The sequence below is a fragment of the Gigantopelta aegis genome, chromosome 13, assembly GCF_016097555.1.
Source record: "Gigantopelta aegis isolate Gae_Host chromosome 13, Gae_host_genome, whole genome shotgun sequence".
Lineage (NCBI taxonomy): Eukaryota > Metazoa > Mollusca > Gastropoda > Neomphalida > Peltospiridae > Gigantopelta > Gigantopelta aegis.
In genome coordinates this window covers 29,665,975-29,690,145 of record NC_054711.1, presented here as the reverse complement: position 1 = coordinate 29,690,145, position 24,171 = coordinate 29,665,975, and the positions used below count along the sequence as shown (strand labels likewise).

Below are 24,171 nucleotides of genomic sequence, written 5' to 3'. Positions count from 1 at the left end.
GGGGAATGCACTGTATGCGGTGTACAGTATGTCGACTGGCGTGACGTCGGGCGAGCTATCTTGCCTGCAGTAGTCAGAAGGGCGTGAAATATGAATTGGGGAATGCACTGTATGCGGTGTACAGTATGTCGACTGGCGTGACGTCGGGCGAGCTATGTTGCCTGCAGTAGTCAGAAGGGCGTGAAATATGAATTGGGGAATGCACTGTATGCGGTGTACAGTATGTCGACTGGCGTGCTGTCGGGCGAGCTATCTCGCCTGCAGTAGTCAGAAGGGCGTGAAATATGAATTGGGGAATGCACTGTATGCGGTGTACAGTATGTCGACTGGCGTGACGTCGGGGAGCTATCTCGCCTGCAGTAGTCAGAAGGGCGTGAAATATGAATTGGGGAATGCACTGTATGCGGTGTACAGTATGTCGACTGGCGTGACGTCGGGCGAGCTATCTTGCCTGCAGTAGTCAGAAGGGCGTGAAATATGAATTGGGGAATGCACTGTATGCGGTGTACAGTATGTCGACTGGCGTGACGTCGGGCGAGCTATGTTGCCTGCAGTAGTCAGAAGGGCGTGAAATATGAATTGGGGAATGCACTGTATGCGGTGTACAGTATGTTGACTGGCGTGACGTCGGGCGAGCTATGTTGCCTGCAGTAGTCAGAAGGGCGTGAAATATGAATTGGGGAATGCACTGTATGCGGTGTACAGTATGTCGACTGGCGTGCTGTCGGGCGAGCTATCTCGCCTGCAGTAGTCAGAAGGGCGTGAAATATGAATTGGGGAATGCACTGTATGCGGTGTACAGTATGTCGACTGGCGTGACGTCGGGGAGCTATCTCGCCTGCAGTAGTCAGAAGGGCGTGAAATATGAATTGGGGAATGCACTGTATGCGGTGTACAGTATGTCGACTGGCGTGACGTCGGGCGAGCTATCTTGCCTGCAGTAGTCAGAAGGGTGTGAAATATGAATTGGGGAATGCACTGTATGCGGTGTACAGTATGTCGACTGGCGTGACGTCGGGCGAGCTATCTTGCCTGCAGTAGTCAGAAGGGCGTGAAATATGAATTGGGGAATGCACTGTATGCGGTGTACAGTATGTCGACTGGCGTGACGTCGGGCGAGCTATCTTGCCTGCAGTAGTCAGAAGGGCGTGAAATATGAATTGGGGAATGCACTGTATGCGGTGTACAGTATGTCGACTGGCGTGCTGTCGGGCGAGCTATCTCGCCTGCAGTAGTCAGAAGGGCGTGAAATATGAATTGGGGAATGCACTGTATGCGGTGTACAGTATGTCGACTGGCGTGACGTCGGGGGAGCTATCTCGCCTGCAGTAGTCAGAAGGGCGTGAAATATGAATTGGGGAATGCACTGTATGCGGTGTACAGTATGTCGACTGGCGTGACGTCGGGCGAGCTATCTTGCCTGCAGTAGTCAGAAGGGTGTGAAATATGAATTGGGGAATGCACTGTATGCGGTGTACAGTATGTCGACTGGCGTGACGTCGGGCGAGCTATGTTGCCTGCAGTAGTCAGAAGGGCGTGAAATATGAATTGGGGAATGCACTGTATGCGGTGTACAGTATGTCGACTGGCGTGACGTCGGGCGAGCTATCTCGCCTGCAGTAGTCAGAAGGGCGTGAAATATGAATTGGGGAATGCACTGTATGCGGTGTACAGTATGTCGACTGGCGTGACGTCGGGCGAGCTATCTCGCCTGCAGTAGTCAGAAGGGCGTGAAATATGAATTGGGGAATGCACTGTATGCGGTGTACAGTATGTCGACTGGTGTGACATCGGGCGAGCTATCTCGCCTGCAGTAGTCAGAAGGGCGTGAAATATGAATTGGGGAATGCACTGTATGCGGTGTACAGTATGTCGACTGGCGTGACGTCGGGCGAGCTATCTCGCCTGCAGTAGTCAGAAGGGCGTGAAATATGACTTGGGGAATGCACTGTATGCGGTGTACAGTATGTCGACTGGCGTGCTGTCGGGCGAGCTATCTCGCCTGCAGTAGTCAGAAGGGCGTGAAATATGAATTGGGGAATGCACTGTATGCGGTGTACAGTATGTCGACTGGCGTGCTGTCGGGCGAGCTATCTCGCCTGCAGTAGTCAGAAGGGCGTGAAATATGAATTGGGGAATGCACTGTATGCGGTGTACAGTATGTCGACTGGCGTGACGTCGGGCGAGCTATCTCGCCTGCAGTAGTCAGAAGGGCGTGAAATATGAATTGGGGAATGCACTGTATGCGGTGTACAGTATGTCGACTGGCGTGACGTCGGGCGAGCTATCTTGCCTGCAGTAGTCAGAAGGGCGTGAAATATGAATTGGGGAATGCACTGTATGCGGTGTACAGTATGTCGACTGGCGTGACGTCGGGCGAGCTATGTTGCCTGCAGTAGTCAGAAGGGCGTGAAATATGAATTGGGGAATGCACTGTATGCGGTGTACAGTATGTCGACTGGCGTGCTGTCGGGCGAGCTATCTCGCCTGCAGTAGTCAGAAGGGCGTGAAATATGAATTGGGGAATGCACTGTATGCGGTGTACAGTATGTCGACTGGCGTGACGTCGGGGGAGCTATCTCGCCTGCAGTAGTCAGAAGGGCGTGAAATATGAATTGGGGAATGCACTGTATGCGGTGTACAGTATGTCGACTGGCGTGACGTCGGGCGAGCTATCTTGCCTGCAGTAGTCAGAAGGGTGTGAAATATGAATTGGGGAATGCACTGTATGCGGTGTACAGTATGTCGACTGGCGTGACGTCGGGCGAGCTATGTTGCCTGCAGTAGTCAGAAGGGCGTGAAATATGAATTGGGGAATGCACTGTATGCGGTGTACAGTATGTTGACTGGCGTGACGTCGGGCGAGCTATGTTGCCTGCAGTAGTCAGAAGGGCGTGAAATATGAATTGGGGAATGCACTGTATGCGGTGTACAGTATGTCGACTGGCGTGCTGTCGGGCGAGCTATCTCGCCTGCAGTAGTCAGAAGGGCGTGAAATATGAATTGGGGAATGCACTGTATGCGGTGTACAGTATGTCGACTGGCGTGACGTCGGGGGAGCTATCTCGCCTGCAGTAGTCAGAAGGGCGTGAAATATGAATTGGGGAATGCACTGTATGCGGTGTACAGTATGTCGACTGGCGTGACGTCGGGCGAGCTATCTTGCCTGCAGTAGTCAGAAGGGTGTGAAATATGAATTGGGGAATGCACTGTATGCGGTGTACAGTATGTCGACTGGCGTGACGTCGGGCGAGCTATGTTGCCTGCAGTAGTCAGAAGGGCGTGAAATATGAATTGGGGAATGCACTGTATGCGGTGTACAGTATGTTGACTGGCGTGACGTCGGGCGAGCTATCTCGCCTGCAGTAGTCAGAAGGGCGTGAAATATGAATTGGGGAATGCACTGTATGCGGTGTACAGTATGTCGACTGGCGTGACGTCGGGCGAGCTATCTCGCCTGCAGTAGTCAGAAGGGCGTGAAATATGAATTGGGGAATGCACTGTATGCGGTGTACAGTATGTCGACTGGCGTGACATCGGGCGAGCTATCTCGCCTGCAGTAGTCAGAAGGGCGTGAAATATGAATTGGGGAATGCACTGTATGCGGTGTACAGTATGTCGACTGGCGTGACGTCGGGCGAGCTATCTCGCCTGCAGTAGTCAGAAGGGCGTGAAATATGAATTGGGGAATGCACTGTATGCGGTGTACAGTATGTCGACTGGCGTGACGTCGGGCGAGCTATCTTGCCTGCAGTAGTCAGAAGGGCGTGAAATATGAATTGGGGAATGCACTGTATGCGGTGTACAGTATGTCGACTGGCGTGACGTCGGGCGAGCTATGTTGCCTGCAGTAGTCAGAAGGGCGTGAAATATGAATTGGGGAATGCACTGTATGCGGTGTACAGTATGTTGACTGGCGTGACGTCGGGCGAGCTATCTCGCCTGCAGTAGTCAGAAGGGCGTGAAATATGAATTGGGGAATGCACTGTATGCGGTGTACAGTATGTTGACTGGCGTGACGTCGGGCGAGCTATCTCGCCTGCAGTAGTCAGAAGGGCGTGAAATATGAATTGGGGAATGCACTGTATGCGGTGTACAGTATGTCGACTGGCGTGACGTCGGGCGAGCTATCTCGCCTGCAGTAGTCAGAAGGGCGTGAAATATGAATTGGGGAATGCACTGTATGCGGTGTACAGTATGTCGACTGGCGTGACGTCGGGCGAGCTATCTCGCCTGCAGTAGTCAGAAGGGCGTGAAATATGAATTGGGGAATGCACTGTATGCGGTGTACAGTATGTCGACTGGCGTGACGTCGGGCGAGCTATCTCGCCTGCAGTAGACAGACGGTTAAAGGCCCAGACCCTAGTTTTAACCCGTAAAATATGGACATTAAGTTTAGTGAATTTACAAACCTGTAACACATTTGGATAAAGTTAAAATAGACTGAAAGAAGAGTCTGTGACGTTAAAATAGGAAATATCCTTTAAAAATTGACTAGAACTCAAATCAATAATCGCTACATCGTGTGCATCTCAGATGCACATGCATTTTTTTAAAATAGGAAAAATGCATTTTGTGATATTAGAAACAACAGGATGATCAGAAACACTTCAGTTCTATGGAAATGGATAATCTAAACAATAAAATATAAGTAATGTTTGATTTCAGTGATCATAAACAGCTCTAAAGGTGAAAAATATGCTGTAGTGTTTAAAAACTAGGGTCTGTCCCTTTAACTATGTTTTTGGATGTTATAAAAATGAAATGTCAGTCTTGTACCTCTTCACATGCTAAATCAATTTGTGACTGTCTCTGTCTATCCAATAGTATCTTTTGTTCTCTCTTAAAGCATTCAAGGAAATCTTTCTTCTGACGCAATGATTCTTCTCTCTTCAACCTTTTCAAGAGTAACGCCTTCTGCTTCCTAATTCTCTCTTCTTCCCTTAAACGCCGCTCTTCTATTTGTTTCATGAGTAACCTCTTTTCCAGGATTCCCATTGCATGTGCCTATGAAATGTGACAACAACTGATAAATGCATATTTTCCTAGAAAGTTGTAGGTAAGTAAGGAAAGAAATAGTTTATTTAACGACACTCAACACATTTTATTTATGGTTATATGGTGTCGGACATAGAGTTAAGGACCACACAGATATTGAGGGGAGAAACCCGCTGTCACCACTTCATAAGCTACTCTTTTCGATTAGCAGCAAGGGATCTTTTATATGCACCATCCCATAGACAGGATAGCACATACCACAGCCTTTGTTAAACCAGTCGTGATGCACTGGCTGGAGCAAGAAATAGGTAAATAAGAAACAGTGTCGTAGGAAGGTGCCAAAAATTGGAAAGCACACACACACACATATATAAATATAAATATATATATATAAACCATCACTGCTGCTACTGGATCAAGAAAAACACATGTCCCCCTTGCCCCCCCCCCCCCCCCCCCCCCCCCCCCACACACACACACACTTTCTACAGAAATGCAAATATTCCTAGAAAAGTTTAAAATGTAAGACTGACTTTTTTTATACACCATAATTATGTTATAATAAACAGTGGGGGTGCAACCACAATGGCAGCCACTGTAATTCAGAAAATTGCCAAGTTAGCAAAATAAATACTAATAAATAAAAGTAGCTTACCTCAGCTAAAACAGACTGTCTCAGCATATGCACTTTAAATATTTATACCAGTAACTCTTCAGTAAAGTTGCATCAGCAAAAAAAACCGGCCTCGGTGGCACAGTGGTTAAGCCATCGGACTACAGGCTGGTAAGTACAGGGTTTACAGCCCGGTACCGGCTCCAACCCAGAGTGAGTTCTTAAGGGCTCAATGGTAGGTGTAAGGCCACTCCACCTTCTTCTCTCTCACTAACCACTAACCAACTAACAACTAACCCACTGTCCTGGACAGACAACCCAGATAGCTGAGGTGTGTGCCCAGGACAGCATGCTTGAACCTTAATTGGATATAAGCATGAAAATAAGTTGATATGTATATATCAGCAAAAAACCCACCCATTAATCAATTTTACTTAATCAGAATTGCTGAATGCTGATGCAAAATGTCATGGAAAGAAATGTTTTATTTGACGATGCACTCAACACATTTTATTTACGGTTATATGGCGTCAGACATATGGTTAAGGACCACACAGATTTTGAGAGGAAACCCGCTGTCACCACTACATGGGCTACTCTTTCCAATTAGCAGCAAGGGATCTTTTCTTTGCACTTCCCACAGGCAGGATAGCACAAACCATGGCCTTTGTTGAACCAGTTATGGATCACTGGTTGGTGCAAGTGGTTTACACCTACCCATTGAGTCTTGCGGAGCACTCACTCAGGGTTTGGAGTCGGTATCTGGATTAAAAATCCCATGCCTCGACTGGGATCTGAACCCAGTACCTATCAGCCTGTAGACTGATGGCCTAACCACGACGCCACCGAGGCCAGTTCAAATTGTCATGGCTGCAATTCTATGTATTTGAAACTCTTCAATGTCTGTCATGAAAGAGAACGTATATAACATGGTCTCAGAAATGGAATCACTTGCCTCATAATTTTCCAGTGACATGTCATCGAAAACACCAAGTTCTTGTAGTAAATCCATTAGTTCATCTTTTGTTTTCAGACCAGACAGTTTTAGAAGAGTTTTGATGGCTTCGATACGCACATTTGGCTAAAAACAAAAGAAAAACGTTTAAAAAACAAACAAACCAAAAAACCCTAATGTGGTAGACTTTTAGAAGAGTCTTGATGACTTCGATATGCACATTTGGCTAAAAAAAAAAAAAGTTTTAAAAACAAAAAACCCCACCTAATTGTGTAGACTATTGTTATTTTTAGAACCATATGAAATTCAAACTATATCTATATAAATTAGAAATAAAGAGAATGTTTGGTTAACTCTCTTCCTCCCATTCCCGACTGTAGTCAAGCTGAGGAAAATTAACGTAAAAACCCAATCTTCGTAAACACAGCTGTCAATGTTCACATAAGTTTTATATTTTGATTCTGTGAATGCTGGAATATAACAGAATAACAATTGAACATATTCAGTGTATGTTTTTTGCAGTGGCGTTCATATTTGAGAAAACGAAAAATTGTATAAATTTTTGTACATGTGCATGTAAATGATGAGTCCGATTTCTGTCATATTTGTGAAATATTTCTTTTAAAAGATGGTGGACATTATTACTTAATGAAAGCTGAAGATTTTTAAAGAATATATTCACCCAAAAAAACTGATGAATATGGACTTTGAAGAAAATGACAGTTGGGATCACTTGTCATAAAGTGAAAGTGACAATAAACTTGGTGAAAGCATCATAAACACCAATGTCAACAATCGTGATCATCGGGTTATTAAAACTATTTTTAAAATATGAATTAAGTTCTTTTATAAATTTTATTAGGGTCATTAGACTCACTAGGATGTCCATTAAAATATTCAAGACATCAAGTGTTACGTTATTTTTTTTTATTTTTTTTTTACAAGTGTAGGTTCAAAATGATAAATTTCACATTAAAAACTTGGTTTAGTTTTCCAATTGCTGGATATATAAGAGTTAACAACATTGCAGTACACTACCAAACTGGAGCTAATATGGAAAATTATAGTAGCTACTGCCAGCAGTAGAATCTTATATAATGCTATATATGTAAAAGATGAACAGCGCCCCCTAAAATAGACTAGCAAGAAAACTGCACACACACACAACAACACACATCAACACACACAAACACACATCAACATACACACACACACACACCAACACACACCAACACATATCAACATACACACACACACACCAACACACACACACACACACCAACTCACAACTGACACACACACACACAGACATACAACTGTCACACACACACACACAGACATACAACTGACACACACACACACACAGACTTACAACTGTCACACAGACACACAACTGACACACACAGACTTACAACTGTCACACAGACACACAACTGACACACACAGACACACACACACACAGACATACAACTGACACACACACAGACACACAACTGACACACACACACACACACACAGACATACAACTGACACACATACATACAACTGACACACACACACACAACTGACACACACATACACACAATTGACACACACACACACAGACACACAGACATACAACTGACACACACACACAGACATACAACTGACACACACACACACAGACACACAACTGACACACACACACACACACACAGACACACAACTGATACACAAACATACAAATGACACACATACACACACACATGACTGACACATGACTGTTATATAAACTTACATCTGGATCAACGAGACAGGGCAGAAGACTTCTGATGAGGTCGTCCGTCTCTTCTTCATTGGGACCAGACAGCATTGCAATCATCCGCAGAGAGTTGATCTTAATATCAGCATTGGAGGATTTCAGTTTCTCCTTCATAGTATTCAGGAGTTTCGTCTTTAATGATTGCACGACGTTGCTGACACTATATAATTTTGTAAATAAAAAAGCAAATCAAAGAGCGAGAAAATCCCCCATAGTTTTCTATATTTTAAGTAGTTATCTCATTATTATTCAAATTTGAGTAGAAATGCTTTCACAATGTTACTGACACTATATAATTTTGTAAATAAAAAAGCAAATCAAAGAGATGAAAAGAAACCATAGTTTTCTACATTTTAAGTACAATGTATTTATCTCATTATTATTCATACTTAATTTGATTAACATTAAGTAAACACTTTCACAATGTCATTACACTCATTTTGGTTTTTCAAAAAATAATTTAAAAAATAAAATAAAAAACATTTAAGAGTTGAAAAAAAAGAAGTTTTCTATATTTAAAGTATTTATCTAATTATTATTCATATTTAATTAGATTTTTTTTATTTCAACTTATTTTCTTGCTTATATCCAATTAAGGTTCAAGCATGCTGTCCTGGGCACACACCTCAACTATCTGTCTAGGACAGTGGGCTAGTTGGTAGTTGGTTAGCCGTTAGTCAGAGAGAAGAGGGTGTAGTGGCCTTACACCTACCCATTGAACCATTAAGAACTCGCACTGGGTTGAAGCTGGTACCGGGTTACGAACCCTGTACCTACCAGCATGTAGTCCGATGGCTTAACCACAACACCACCGAGGCCAGTAATTAGATTAAAATAAAATATAACAATGATTATCCCTATTCTCCCAGCAGACTAATTGTCTTCAGTTATCTCCCCTACCAACTGTCTTTCTCTCTCGCTTTCTCTTTAACTCTCCCTCTCAATCTTTCTCAACCTCTTTGTCTGTTTCTGTCTCTCTCTGTTTCTGTCTGTCTGACCTTTTTCTCTCTGTGTGTGTCCCTCACTGTTTGTCTGTCCCTCTCTGTTTGTCTGTCTGTCTGTCTCTCTCTCTGTGTCTCTTTGCTCTCTCTCTCTCTGTCTGTCTGTCTGTCTGTCTGTCTGTCTGTCTGTATCTCTCTCTCTCTCTGTCTCTCTCTGTCTCTGTCTCTGTCTCTGTCTCTGTCTCTGTCTCTCTCTCTCTCTCTCTCTCTCTCTCTCTCTCTCTCTCTCTCTCTCTCTCTCTCTCTCTCTCTCCTCCCTCCCTCTCTCCCTCCCTCTCTCTCTCTCTCTACCACATATCAAAATAATCATTTGGATGACCAGAAACACCTTATATAGACACTGATAATGTAGGCTAAAGAAACAAATTGCTTTCAATACGTAATCTTTGTCATAGAAGGGGCTCTACAATAGTAACAAACTATTAACAGTCTCTTAATACATATGGAGGGCGGGACACAGTCTCGTGGTAAAACACTCGCCTCATACTCGGTCGGTCTGGGATCGATATCCACCGGTGGGCCCACTGGGCTATTTCTCGTTGTAGCCAGTGCACCACGAGCGAGCGCTTTACCACTAGGCTATGTCCCGGACCCCTAGCTTAAGAAGTAACTTACTTGTCAATGTCTCTGACATACTGACAAACTTTCTGATACATATTAGCGTCATTGGTCTCCAGCAGGTCTACTAATGTTTTCACAGAAACAAACAGTGACATGTCTTGGTCTGTTGGGAAAAACTTCTCTGCACAGAGTCGTCGCATCAGGGACATTATTTGCTACAAATAGACATTAAGGAAATATGTCTAGGATACACTACAAATAGACATTAAGGAAATATGTCTGGGATACACTACAAATAGACATTAAGGAAATATGTCTAGGATACACTACAAATAAACATTAAAGAAATGTCTGTGACATTATATACGACAAAAAGACATTAAAGAAATGTCTGATAAAGTATATACTAGACAAAGGCATTAATAAAATGTCTAGGACATTATACACTATTGATAGACATCAAGGAAATGTCTGAGACATTATATACTAGAAAAAGATAGAAAGAAAATGAAAGGAACATTGTAAACTACAAAAATACCTTAAGAAAATGATAGAGATACAGTGTATATGCTACCAACAGACATTAAGGAAATGACCATGACATTACATACTACAACAAGAGGTACATGATAAGCCCATCAGGAGTTTGATAAAAAAAACCATATCTATATTAATGAATATGTTACGGGTATGATTTAATTCTAATTATGTGACATTTTTTGCAATGGGATGGATGAACAGTTTGTTTTGGACCAACCACCATCCCAAGTTGTTCCTACATGTGGTTTGATGGTCCTGTATGCATCTGTATGCAAGATATGGTCTGGACAAGGATTTACTGTTATGTGCAATAGTCCATGAAAAGTAGGTCACAGTGACCTAGTAATAGTACGTGACACACCATCATCCCAAGTTGTTCCTACATGTGAGGTTTGATGGTCCTGTATGCATCTGTATGCAAGATATCGTCAGGACAAGAAAACGTTAACAAACGGACGTACTTATGGACGGACAACGCCATACCACAATATGACTGGAACATTACACACTATTGATAGACATTAAGAAAATATCTGGAACATTACACACTATTGATAGACATTAAGAAAATGTCTGGAACATTGCACACTATTGATAGACAGACATTAAGAAAATGTCTGGAACACTGCACACTATTGATAGACAGACATTAAGAAAAGGTCTGGAACATTACACACTATTGATAGACAGACATTAAGAAAATGTCTGGAACATTACACACTATTGATAGACATTAAGAAAATGTCTGGAACATTATACACACCGACCGCGCATCAAGCGAGCACTTCACCGCTGGGCTACGTCTCGGCCCCTTAACAACACACACAATTCAACACTTACGTTTGCTGTACCTTCAGTTTTCTCCAACAGTGAATCATCGACCCATCCTACAACAGAAAAACAAAACATTAAAGATTGTTTTAATACATACCTATTCAATCTTACTATAGTGATAAAGGCCTTTTGAAACCGTGTAATAAATTTATTCTGTATCGCACATATGTGCAATCTGGACCGGAACTTTTAAATGGGGAATTCCCTTTTTCTTTTTACTGCAGTTAGTGCCTTTTATTTACTTACGTCATATATGATTTACAAATGATGTCATATGGTATTTCAAATATTACACAAGGCTGCCGTAGAGCATGATTCGTAACGTTAAATGAATCCATGAAAGGAGTTTTGATCATAGATATAACAAAGTGTTGTTGTGACGTTAAATTAAAAACCGTTTTTTGTAAAACATAAAAGAAGGTATGTAATAAATACAGAACTTCACATATGTTGTTTTCGCTTCATATTTATTGCACTTGTTTATTTTGCGAAAGAACATACCACTCGACCGCTACACGGTCTCGTGATATATATTATTGCGCAATATAAATAGGAAGCGAAAACAACGCATGTGAAGTTCTGTATATTTATGTAACGACACCACTAGAGCACATTGTTTTATTAATCATTGGAAACTGTATGTCAAGGGGTGGAATGTAGCCCAGTGGTATAGCGCCCACTCGATGCGTGGTTGGTCTGGGATCGATCCCCGTCGGTGGGCCCATTGGGCTATTTCTCATTCCAACCAGTGCACCACAACTGGTATATAAAAGGCCGTGGTATGTACTACCCTGTCTGTGGGATGGTGCGTATAAAAGATCCCTTGTGGCTAATCGAAAAGAGTAGCCCATGTGGCTACATCGAATAAGAGTAGCCCATACCCTAAAGTGGCATACAGCCGTAAATATTTTTTTTTTTTTAAGAAGTTTGTTTTGTTTAACGACATCACTAGAGTACATTGATGAATTAATCATCGGCTATTGAATGTCAAACATTTGGTAATTATGACTCGTAGTTATTATCTAGACGAAACACGCTACATTTTTCCATTAGCAGCAAGGGATCTTTCATTTTCACTTTCCTCACAGACAGGAAAGCACAAACCATGACATTTGACCAGTTGCGGAGCACTGGTTGGAATGAGCAAAATTGTTTTGTTTAAAGACACTTCTAGAACACATTGATTTATTAATCATGCATCAGCTACTGGATGTCAAGCATTTGATAATTCTGACATGTAGAGTAATACTCACATCAGGAGAGAGTTTTACCACTCGGCGTGAGCATATCACCAATACACCATCAGGAGAGAGTTTTACCACTCTGGCTGAGAGAGTTTTATATAGACACCAATGCATATCACCACACACATCAGGAGAGTTTTACCACTAGACTGAGCATATCACCAATACACACATCAGGGAGAGTTTTACATCACCATCATCAGGTGAGAGGAGACTGAGTCACCAATTCACCACTAGACTGAGCATATCACCAATACACACATCAGGAGAGAGTTTCACCACTCGGCTGAGCATATCACCAATACACACATCAGGCAAGAGTTCTACCATTCAGCTAAGCATATCACCAACACACACATCAGGCAAGAGTTTTACCATTCGGCTAGACATATCACCAATACACACATCAGGAGAGTTTTACCGCTCGGCTAGACATCGGCTGAGCACACATCAGGCAAGTTTTACGCTCGGCTAGGACCACACATCAGCAAGTTTTACCACTCGGCTAGACATATCACCAACACACACATCAGGCAAGTTTTACCACTCGGCTAGACATATCACCAACACACACATCATGCAAGTTTTACCACTCGGCTAGACATATCACCAACACACACATCAGGCAAGAGTTTTACCATTCGGCTAGACATATCACCAAGACACACATCAGGCAAGTTTTACCACTCGGCTAGACATATCACCAACACACACATCAGGCAAGTTTTACCACTCGGCTAGACATATCACTAGTACACACACATCAGGCAAGAGTTTTACCACTTGGCTGAGCATATCACCAACACACACATCAGGCAAGTTTTACCACTCGGCTAGACATATCACCAACACACACATCAGGCAAGAGTTTTACCATTTGACTGAGCATATCACCAACATACACATCAGGCAAGTTTTACCACTCGGCTAGACATATCACCAACACACACATCAGGCAAGTTTTACCACTCGGCTAGACATATCACCAATACACACATCAGGCAAGTTTTACCACTTGGCTAGACATATCACCAATACACACATCAGGCAAGTTTTACCACTCAGCTAGACATATCACCAACACACACATCAGGCAAGTGTTTTACAACTTGGCTGAGCATATCACCAATATGCCGGCAAGAGTTTTACCACTCGGCTGAGCATATCACCAATATGTCGGCAAGAGTTTTACCACTCGGCTGAGCATATCACCAATATGTCGGCAAGAGTTTTATCACTCGGCTAAGCATATCACCAATATGTCGGCAAGAGTTTTATCACTTGGCTGAGCATATCACCATATGCCGGCAAGAGTTTTATCACTTGGCTGAGCATATCACCAATATGTCGGCAAGTGTTTTACCACTCGGCTGAGCATATCACCAATATGTCGGCAAGAGTTTTACCACTCGGCTGAGCATATCACCAATATGCCGGCAAGAGTTTTACCACTCGGCTGAGCATATCACCAATATGTCGGCAAGAGTTTTACCACTCGGCTGAGCATATCACCAATATGTCGGCAAGAGTTTTACCACTCGGCTGAGCATATCACCAATATGTCGGCAAGAGTTTTATCACTCAGCTGAGCATATCACCAATATGTCGGCAAGAGTTTTATCACTTGGCTGAGCATATCACCATATGCCGGCAAGAGTTTTACCACTCGGCTGAGCATATCACCAATATGTCGGCAAGTGTTTTACCACTTGGCTGAGCATATCACCAATATGCCGGCAAGAGTTTTATCACTTGGCTGAGCATATCACCAATATGTCGGCAAGAGTTTTATCACTTGGCTGAGCATATCACCATATGCCAGCAAGAGTTTTATCACTTGGCTGAGCATATCACCAATACACACATCAGGCAAGTGTTTTACCACTAGGCTGCATCCCCCCTTCCCCCCTATAAGGAATGATATAAAAATCTTACGATGTTTCCGATCTGCCTCTGATTCTGCTTCATCCGATGGTTCTTCCTCCACTTCCACTTCCACCTGTACAGTCGATGGTGATTCCTCAGGAGCAACTAGCAGCTGTGACGGTCGGCGTTCTGTCTCAGGAATATCAACCTGGAAAGGGAGGGAACACTAAACATACTTCAAAACAATATTTCTATTAGTTTTGTTTAATGAATCCACTATAGCAGCCGTGACAGTCGTTCCATCTCAAAAATACCAACCTGGAAAGGGAGGCAACTCTAAAAGTACTTTAAAACATAATTCTATCATCTATCAACTGGAGAAACAACAACAGTTAACATTTTCGACACACTGTAAACAGATTTCTGGACATGATGGAAGGAAATTTTTTATTTAACGACACACTCAACACAGTTACGGTTATATGGCGTCAGACATATGGTTAAGGGCCACTTCATGGGCTACTCTTTTCGATTAGCAGCAAGGGATCTTTTATATGCACCATCCCATAGACAGGACTGCACATACCACGGCCTTTGATGTACCAGTCGTGGTGCACTGCCTGGAGCGAGAAATAGTGCAATGGGCCCACTGACAGGGATCGATCTCAAACCGACCGTGCATCAAGCGAGTGCTTTACCACTAGGCTACGCCTCGCCCCTCTTGACATGATGGTGGCTTTTGTTGATTGTTTTTCACTTGACAACAACGGCGGCACGTTGTGGTAATTTTCAGAGATGGATAGCTGATTGCGACAGCTAATTTGATAATAAATTTTATCATTTTATCACAAACGAAAATCACCAAATATTGGGATACGAATCGTAGTTGGGTTTTTTTTTGTGCTTTTTTTTAATTCTGGTCAGAAAACCACTGTTATCAGGAATAAATACTGGACAGCAGATCACAAATGCCCATTAGTAAACACGACTGTTTCTATTTTTTGGGACTAATTTTAATCAACATTAACTGATCTAAAATATTTTTAAAATTAGAATTATCAATGAAAACAATACTTCAAATATGAACTTTATTTTATGTATTTATAAAACATTTAAGTGAATATATGTGAGTAAGAATTATAAACTTGTACCCACTCAACATGGATAAGGAAGGAAGGAAGGAAATATTTTATTTAACGACACACTCACCACATGATTAAGAACAACACAGATATTGAGAAAGAAAACCCGCTGTTACCATTTCATGGGCTACTCTTTTCAATTAGCAGCAAGGGAAGGAAGGAAGGAAATGTTTTATTTTACGACACTCTCAACACATGATTAAGGACAACACAGATATTGAGAGAGAAAACCCGCTGTTACCATTTCATGGGCTACTTTTTTCAATTAGCAGCAAGGGATCTGTGATATGCACCACCCCACAGACAGTATAGTACATACCACAGCCTTTGTTACACCAGTTGTGGAACACTGGCTGGAACGAGAAATAGCCAAATGGGATCACTGACGAGGATCGATCGTAGACCGACCGCGCATCAAGCGAAGGCTACGTCCAGCAACTGGATAAGGAGACCTTGGTTGTAGAGCTACGAGCTCGTATATGGATTACTGGACCAGAGGACTCGAGACATTTTTTAACTATGACCGTGCCATCCAATGGTCAAGACTACCAAGTACAATTAATTAAAGTTTATTTTGTTCAACGACACCACTAGAGCACATTGATTAATTAATCCCAAGTTGTACACGCATCAGGGCTTCTAGATTATGATAGCCCCACTCCCATGGCTAGTGATATTCAATGTTGGGCTAGTAAATAACTACTATTGCCATGCCCGACAGGGCTTCTAGATTATGGTAGCCCCACTCTCATGGCTAGTGATATTCAATGTTGGGCTAGTAAATAACTACTATTGCCATGACCGACAGGGCTTCTAGATTATGGTAGTCCCACTCCCATGGCTAGTGATATTCAATGTTGGGCTAGTAAATAACTACTATTGCCATGACCGACAGGGCTTCTAGATTATGGTAGTCCCACTCCCATGGCTAGTGATATTCAATGTTGGGCTAGTAAATAACTACTATTGCCATGCCAGACAGGGCTTCTAGATTATGGTAGTCCCACTCCCATGGCTAGTGATATTCAGTGTTGGGCTAGTAAATAACTACTATTGCCATGCCCAATGGCTAGTGAACATATTTTGTCAAAGAAAGAAAGAAAGAAATGTTTTATTTAACGACATATGGTTCACGACCACACAGATTTTGAGAGGAAACCCGCTGTCGCCACTTCATGGGCTACTCTTTCCGATTAGCAGCAAGGGATCTTTTATTTGTGCTTTCCACAGGCAGGATAGCACAAACAATGGCCTTTGTTGAACCAATTATGGATCACTGGTCAATGAAAGTGGTTTACACATACCCATTGAGCCTTGCGGAGCACTTACTCAAGGATTGGAGTCGGTATCTGGATTAAAAATCCCATGCCTTGACTGGGATCCAAACCCAGTACCTACCAGCCTGTAGACTGATGGCCTAACCACGATGCCACCAAGGCCGGTGACCGACAGGGCTCCTAGATTATGATAGCCCCACTCCTATGGCTAGTGATATTCAATGTTGGGCTATAAATAACTACTATTGCCATGACTGACAGGGCTTCTAGATTATGGTAGCTTCACTCCTATGGCTAGTGATATTCAATTTTGGGCTAGTAAATAACTACTATTGCCATGACCGACAGGGCTTCTAGATTATGGTAGCCGCACTCCCATGGCTAGTGATATTCAATGTTGGGCTACTAAATAACTACTATTGCCATGTCCGATGGCTAGTGAAAATATTTTGTCCAACATTGCAGATAAGTCTATTTTGTAAATATGAATATCCTGCCCCCTACCACCCAATGTTAGAGTTTTTAAGCTCTATCTCCCTCTTTAGGAGACATATCTGATTATTACTATTATTTAGTAAAATTGTATTAACTTAAAGTAAAGTAGGGCTAGTGATTTTTTATCCCGCAACCATTGTTTCTATTGACAGATTATGATGACTGATTAAAGCAAAGTCATAAACGTATACTAGCAGATTATCACTTTTGACGTCACTCATATGACGTCACACGCATAGCTACATTACAAAATTGCTCATTTGACCTTTAGGTCATCATACAATGTAGCTGAAATAAAAAATTTATGGTCTGCAGGATAAAAATAATAACTGGCTACTGACTTCGGATATCTGCTTTATCCTGTTCAGGCCGAATGAGAAATTCCCATAAATTCTTCACAAGATAAAGCCGATATCCGACGTCATTAACGAGTTATTCTATATTTAATCGTGCCTAGTAAAAAAAAAAAAAACACTGATCCCATGGCAAGTGGATTTTATAAAAAATTCTAGATGCCCTGATGCATACAAGGTTTGATGATCCTATATGATTTGATAAGGAAGATATGCTCTGGAAGCGAAATGTTTATGTTCGGACGGTCGGACATATTTACGGATGGTTGGACAGATGTGGTTAGAGGATGCTCAAGCTAGTAAATAATATGAAAAAAAGATTCTAAATTATTGACAACTGTGAAAAAGAAGAAAAGATAACTATAATAACTATGAAAACAATGGATGAAAAATTGTGCAAACAAAGGGAGATAACTACTTTTTTTTAGATAACCATGCAAACAATGGAAGAGAGAACATTCTGCAATGGGAGTTAATTTGAAGAAAAAAAGAGATAACTGTGAAAACAATGGATGAAAACTGCAAACAATGGGAGATAACTTAAAAAACAATCGTGCAAACAATAGAACCAAACTTTGCAATGGGAGGTAACTGTAAAAACAATGAGATAACTATGCAAATGGGAGATAACTACAATGGGAGGGAGGTAACTGTAAAACAAATTAGATAACCACGCAAACAATGGGAGAAAACTTTACAATGTGAGGTGACTGTAAAAAGAATTAGTCAACCACGAAAACAAACAGGAGATAACTCTGTAAGTCATGGCAGAAAACTCCTATATCTTGGAGATATCACTAACTAGACAATAGGAATTTGGTTTTAATGTAGATTTTATTTTAGTACCTATAGGTAGTAACATGTTTGTTGATTTTTATAAAATCATGAAATAACTATACACACAATGGGAGGAGATACACTACCTGTAAACATAACATTGTAAACCATGAAAGAAAACTGCAAACAATGGGAGATAACTACACAACTAACTCAGGAAGGAAAAGAAAATCTGTAAACAATGGGAGACAACTCCTAATTTTGTTACTTACTTGTGATGAATGGTCTGATTCTTCAGGTTCCAAATCCAAGAACCATACAGTATCCATACTTTTTCCCCTTGTCGTCGCCTGCATAACATTAGAAAAGTTAATGTTTGTTTTGTTCAACGACCCACCGACGGGGATCGATCCTGGAGTGGCTGCATATCAGGGGAGTGCTTTATCATTGGGCTATGCCCGTCCCTTTGAGTAACATTAGAATACCACAATACATACATTCTAAATGGTCGAGGGGCGGGATGTAGCCCAGTGGTAAAGTTTAAGTGGTTAAGTGGTACACTTAGTGTACAGTCAGTGTGGGATCGATCCCCATCAATGGGTCCATTGAGAGAGAGAGGGAGGGAGGGGGAGAGAGAGACACACACAGACAGACAGAGACAGAAACAGAGACAGAGACAGACAGACGGATGGACGGACATACAGACAGACAGACAAACAGAGGGAGGGAGGGAAGGGGAGAGAGAGAGACACACACAGACAGAGAGACAGAGAGACAGACAGACAGACAGACAGACAGAGAGAGAGAGAGAGAGAGAGAGAGGGAGACAGGGAGACAGAGACAGAGACAGAGAGGGACGGAGGAGAGAGAGAGAGAGAGAGAGAGAGAGAGAGAGAGAGAGAGAGAGAGAGAGAGAGAGAGAGAGAGAGAGAACAATATGGGGGAGGAGGAAGAGAAATAGTGGCTGAGAGAAAGAAAGAGGAAAACAAACACCTAGAGAGACAAAGAGACTGACAAAAAGTGGAGGAAGTAGAGAGTAATTGAAAAATAGAGAAAGAGAGAGAGAAAGAGAGAAGAAAGAAAGAAAACGAAAGTAAGAAAGAGAGAAAGAGCCAGAGAGAGTGACAAATTTAACTGATTCCCTCTTGACCTAAACTTGACTGTAACAGGTTGCGACCGTGACTACAGGCATCTGACTCACTGTTTCACTTCCCTTGCCCGGGGTTATCACCAGAGGTTGTGTGAACGGCCCTTTCCATTTTTTCTTCTTCCGCACCACCGAATTTGGAATATACCCATCAGGTGCAATGATGGGATCTTTGTCCAGAAGTGACCGTTCCCATGGCGACAGCTTATAATCCAGTCTTCCGACTAGAGAAAGAAACATAAGACATGAAACAAACGTGTAATGAAAATTGTTAACAAATATATAGTGTGTAAAAGGGTTGTCATTTTAAAGGTGAAAAGCCTTAAAAATGTAATGGTATGGTTTTGTTTGTTTGTTTGTTTGTTTATTTAACTCCACTAGAGCACACTGATTTATTAATCATCGGTTACTGGATGTCAGATGTTTGGTACAGTTGAATCTCGTTCGCTCCAACCCCATTCGTGCTTGAGAAAGTGTTTGATTCATCAGATAGTTCGACCGAACCATTCGATCAACATCGGATATTTCCATAACGCTAGTTAGAAAGTTGAATTAGATACATATTATTTTGGTAACTGCAAACTTTAAAAGTTTGTCAATGTGTTATATAGTAAAATATCTGAGTGAAAGAATTATGCCGATTGTGTGATGCAGAAGCCCTTGACAGTACTAATTAAATGTGTGGTAGCTAAGTGATGACAGCTCGCCCATTGTTTCGTTCATAAATGGTCTTGCAGACGTGTTCAAAGTAACACTTTATGCCGAGGCCCGTTTGTGCACTAATTGTTCGATTGGTATCACGGTTCATCTAACAGGTACCGTAACACTAGCTGTACTTGAAAGATCATTACTGATAGCCACCTAACAAGCAACAGAAAGAAAGGATTGCATGGCTATTGTTGCGATTCCCCGATTCATCTATAGTTCGTTCCGCCTAAATAATTAATCCAAAGGTTGTAATAACCAACTGTGCAAGCACAGCAATAGTTGTCGGTGTTTTCCCATTTAATATTTGATGGATCACCAGTTCGAGGGAAATATAACTAATAACACAGACGGGACCAATAATTTAGTTCGAGCGAAGCCTTATAGTCGACTTTGGATGTGTTCGACCAGTCAGTAGTTAATATTAGGGTTTACCGAACAAAAAACTCGGGACTTTGTTTTTGGTTTGAGCGTTGTGGTGTGTTTGACCCTTCCGAGGTCGAGCCAATGAGATTTTACTGTAATTTTGACTTGCAGTCTTCAAAGGACACTTGCTAGATTTTTCCATTAGTAGCAAGGGATCTTTTATAAATACTTTTCCAGACAAAACAGCACATACCATGGCCTTTGATACAATAGTTGGAACATGACCGATGGATGGATGGATGGATGAATAGATGGATGGATGGATGGATGGATGGGCATATGGATGGATGCATGTATGGGCAAATGGATGGATGCATGGATAGTTGGAGGAATAGGCAGATGCATACATGTACAAGAATGGATTGATGGACAAAATCAAGGATGGATGGATGGATGGATGGATGGATGGATGGATGGATGGATGATTGGATGGATGGGTGGGTGGATGGATGGATGGATGGATGGGGGGATGGATGGATGAATGGATGGATGGTTGGACAGAAAGATGGATGAACGGACGGACAGACAGACAGATGGATATGGGTGGATGAATGGAAGGATTGATGGATGGACTGATGGGTGGGTGGGTGGATGGATGGATGGATGGATGAATGGATGGATGGTTGGACAGACAGATGGATGGACGGACGGACGGACGGACAGACAGACAGACAGATGGATATGGGTGGATGAATGGAAGGATGGATGGATGGATTGATGGGTGGGTGGGTGGATGAATGGACAGATGGATGGATGGATGGATGGATGGATGGATGGATGGGCATATGGATAGACATGTACAAGAATGGATTGATGGACAAAAACAAGGATGGATGGATGGATGGATGGATGGGGGTATGGGTGTATGAATGGATACATAGATGGGGAAATGAATGGATGAATGGATGGGTGTATGGATGGGTGTATGGATGGATGGATGGATGGATGGATGGATGGGCATATGGATGGACATGTACAAGAATGGATTAATGGACAAAAACAAGGATGGATGGATGGATGGATGGATGGGTGGATGGATGGATGGATTGGGAAATGAATGGATGAATGGATGGACAGTTGGATGGGTGTATGGATGGATGGATTGATGGATGGATGGGCATATGGATGGATGCATGTATGGGTGGATGGATGGATGCATGGATAGTTGGATGAATAGGCAGATGCATACATGTACAAGAATGGACTGATGGACAAAAAAAAGGATGGATGGATGGATTGGGAAATGAATGGATGAATGGATGGACTGTTGGATGGGTGCATGGAGGGATGGATGGATGGATGGATGGATGGATTGATGGATGGATGGGCATATGGATGGATGCATGTATGGGTGGATGGATGGATGGATGCATGGATAGTTGGATGAATAGGCAGATGCATACATGTACAAGAATGGATTGATGGACAAAAACATGGATGGATGGATGGATGGATGGGTGGGTGGGTGGGTGGGTGGGTGGATGTATGGATGATTGGATGGATGGATGGATGGACAGACAGATGAATGGATGGACAGATGGACGGAATGAATGAATGTTTAACAACACCCCAGCACGAAAAATACATCGGCTATTGGGTGTCAAACTATGGTTAATGCAAAACTAAAGTGATGATCAACATCAATATAAAAATTCAACAGTTAAATAAAAACACAGTGTAAAGGACTGTGTAAAAATACAAATATCACAGATAGATATAATTAAAATTTAGAATAAAATTCAATATCGCATAAAAACTGCAATAAAAGTTCTGGATGGAATCGATGGAATCCGAAATGATTCCATCACATTTCTTTGTCCAAATATATCTTTTCGAGTTGCTGACAACTGCTTACACTCCACCAAAATGTGTCGCACAGTCAGAAGACACTGGCAGTGCTCACACTGAGGTGGAGGATCTTTCTTCAAGATAAATTAATGGGTTAAGTAAGTGTGACCGATGTGGGCACAACACAAGACTATTTCATCCTTCCTGCACTGTCTATAGGAGGTCTGCCACTCTCCCAAGACTGGCTTGATAGCATGAAGCTTGTTCGCAACCTCACCATCCCAATCACGTTGCGAAGTCGAAAAGATAAATTGGTTGATACAATATTTAAAATCAGTATAAGGTACACCAACCCTGGCATGAGGCAAATCCAAAGCAGACTTGGCAGCTGAATCTGCCTTTTCATTACTTTTGTATCACCATCCCAATTAAGGGATGGTCCAGCTTCATATTACGTAAAGCTTGGAGACACGAAAGTGAGTCAGTAAAAATAATAAATTTGGATGCATTAGAATCCTTTATTTCTTCTAAGGCTTTAATGACTGCCCAAACTTCAGCACTAAAGATCGATGCTGAGTCAGGCAGTCGTATGGAAAGTATTGTGTCTGATGGAAAGACTGTAGCACAAGCCACAGAATTCCCATCCTGTGATCCATCTGTATACACAGGAATGTAATCACGGTACTTGTCCTGAATTTCCATGAAAAACTGTTTAAACACAACAGCATCTGTGCAATCTTTCTTCAGATGCGCCAGATCAAACACAATTTTAGGTGGTGTAATACACCATGGTGGTAAAACAAAATATGAAGTAGTTTCCAAAGTGTCAGTTAAATCAATGTTGGAAAGTGACAAAAAACGCTTAATGTGAAGACCACATGTACGAATAGCATTTAGCCTTGCATCAAACAACTTCATATATTTGTTGTCAAACACCGCATCATGAGCTGGATGTGTTGGTAAAGATTTAATCTTGGCAGCATACTGCAGAAAAAGCTTTGCACGTCTAGCACCCAAACAAGGTTCGTGTGCATCAACGTACAAGCTCTCTACAGGTGATGTTCTAAACGCACCAAGACAAAGCCTAAGTCCCTGATTGTGTATAGGATCTAGCATCTGCAAGTAAGACTTGCGTGCTGACCCATACACAATGCGTCCATAATCAAGTTTAGACCTCACAAGAGATCTATACAGACGGACGGACAGACAGACAGATGGATATGGGTGGATGAATGGATGGACGGATGGATGGATGGATGTATGGACTGATGGATGGATGTATGGACTGATGGATGGGTGTATGGAAGGAGATGGATGGATGGATAGATGGATAGATGGATGGATGGATGGGTGTATGGAAGGAGATGGATGGATGGATGGATGGATAGATGGGTGTATGGAAGGATGGATGGATGGATGGATGGATGGATGGATGGATGGATGGATGGATGGATGGATGGATGAAAGGATGGATGGGTGGATGGATGGATGCATGGAATGATGGACGGGTGGACGGGTGGATGGATGGATGTATGGACTGATGGATGGGTGTATGGAAGGAGATGGATGGATGGATGGATGGATGGATGGATGGATGGATGGATAGATGGATGGATGAATAGATGGATAGATGGATGGATGGATGGAT

General features: G+C 42.3%; 1 protein-coding gene across 1 annotated transcript in view; it reads right to left on the bottom strand.

Annotated features, from left to right (window-relative positions):
• LOC121387427 overlaps positions 1-24,171 on the bottom strand; it is a 176,049-nt gene that overhangs the window by 49,682 nt on the left and 102,196 nt on the right. Inside the window, exons 29-36 of the mRNA XM_041518538.1 lie at positions 19,659-19,828; positions 18,730-18,807; positions 14,483-14,621; positions 11,310-11,356; positions 9,984-10,144; positions 8,344-8,527; positions 6,567-6,692; positions 4,780-5,007 (exon numbers count right to left, since the gene is read on the bottom strand). Coding sequence (XP_041374472.1) covers positions 4,780-5,007; positions 6,567-6,692; positions 8,344-8,527; positions 9,984-10,144; positions 11,310-11,356; positions 14,483-14,621; positions 18,730-18,807; positions 19,659-19,828 — 1,133 coding nt within the window. The remainder of the gene's footprint in view (positions 1-4,779; positions 5,008-6,566; positions 6,693-8,343; positions 8,528-9,983; positions 10,145-11,309; positions 11,357-14,482; positions 14,622-18,729; positions 18,808-19,658; positions 19,829-24,171) is intronic.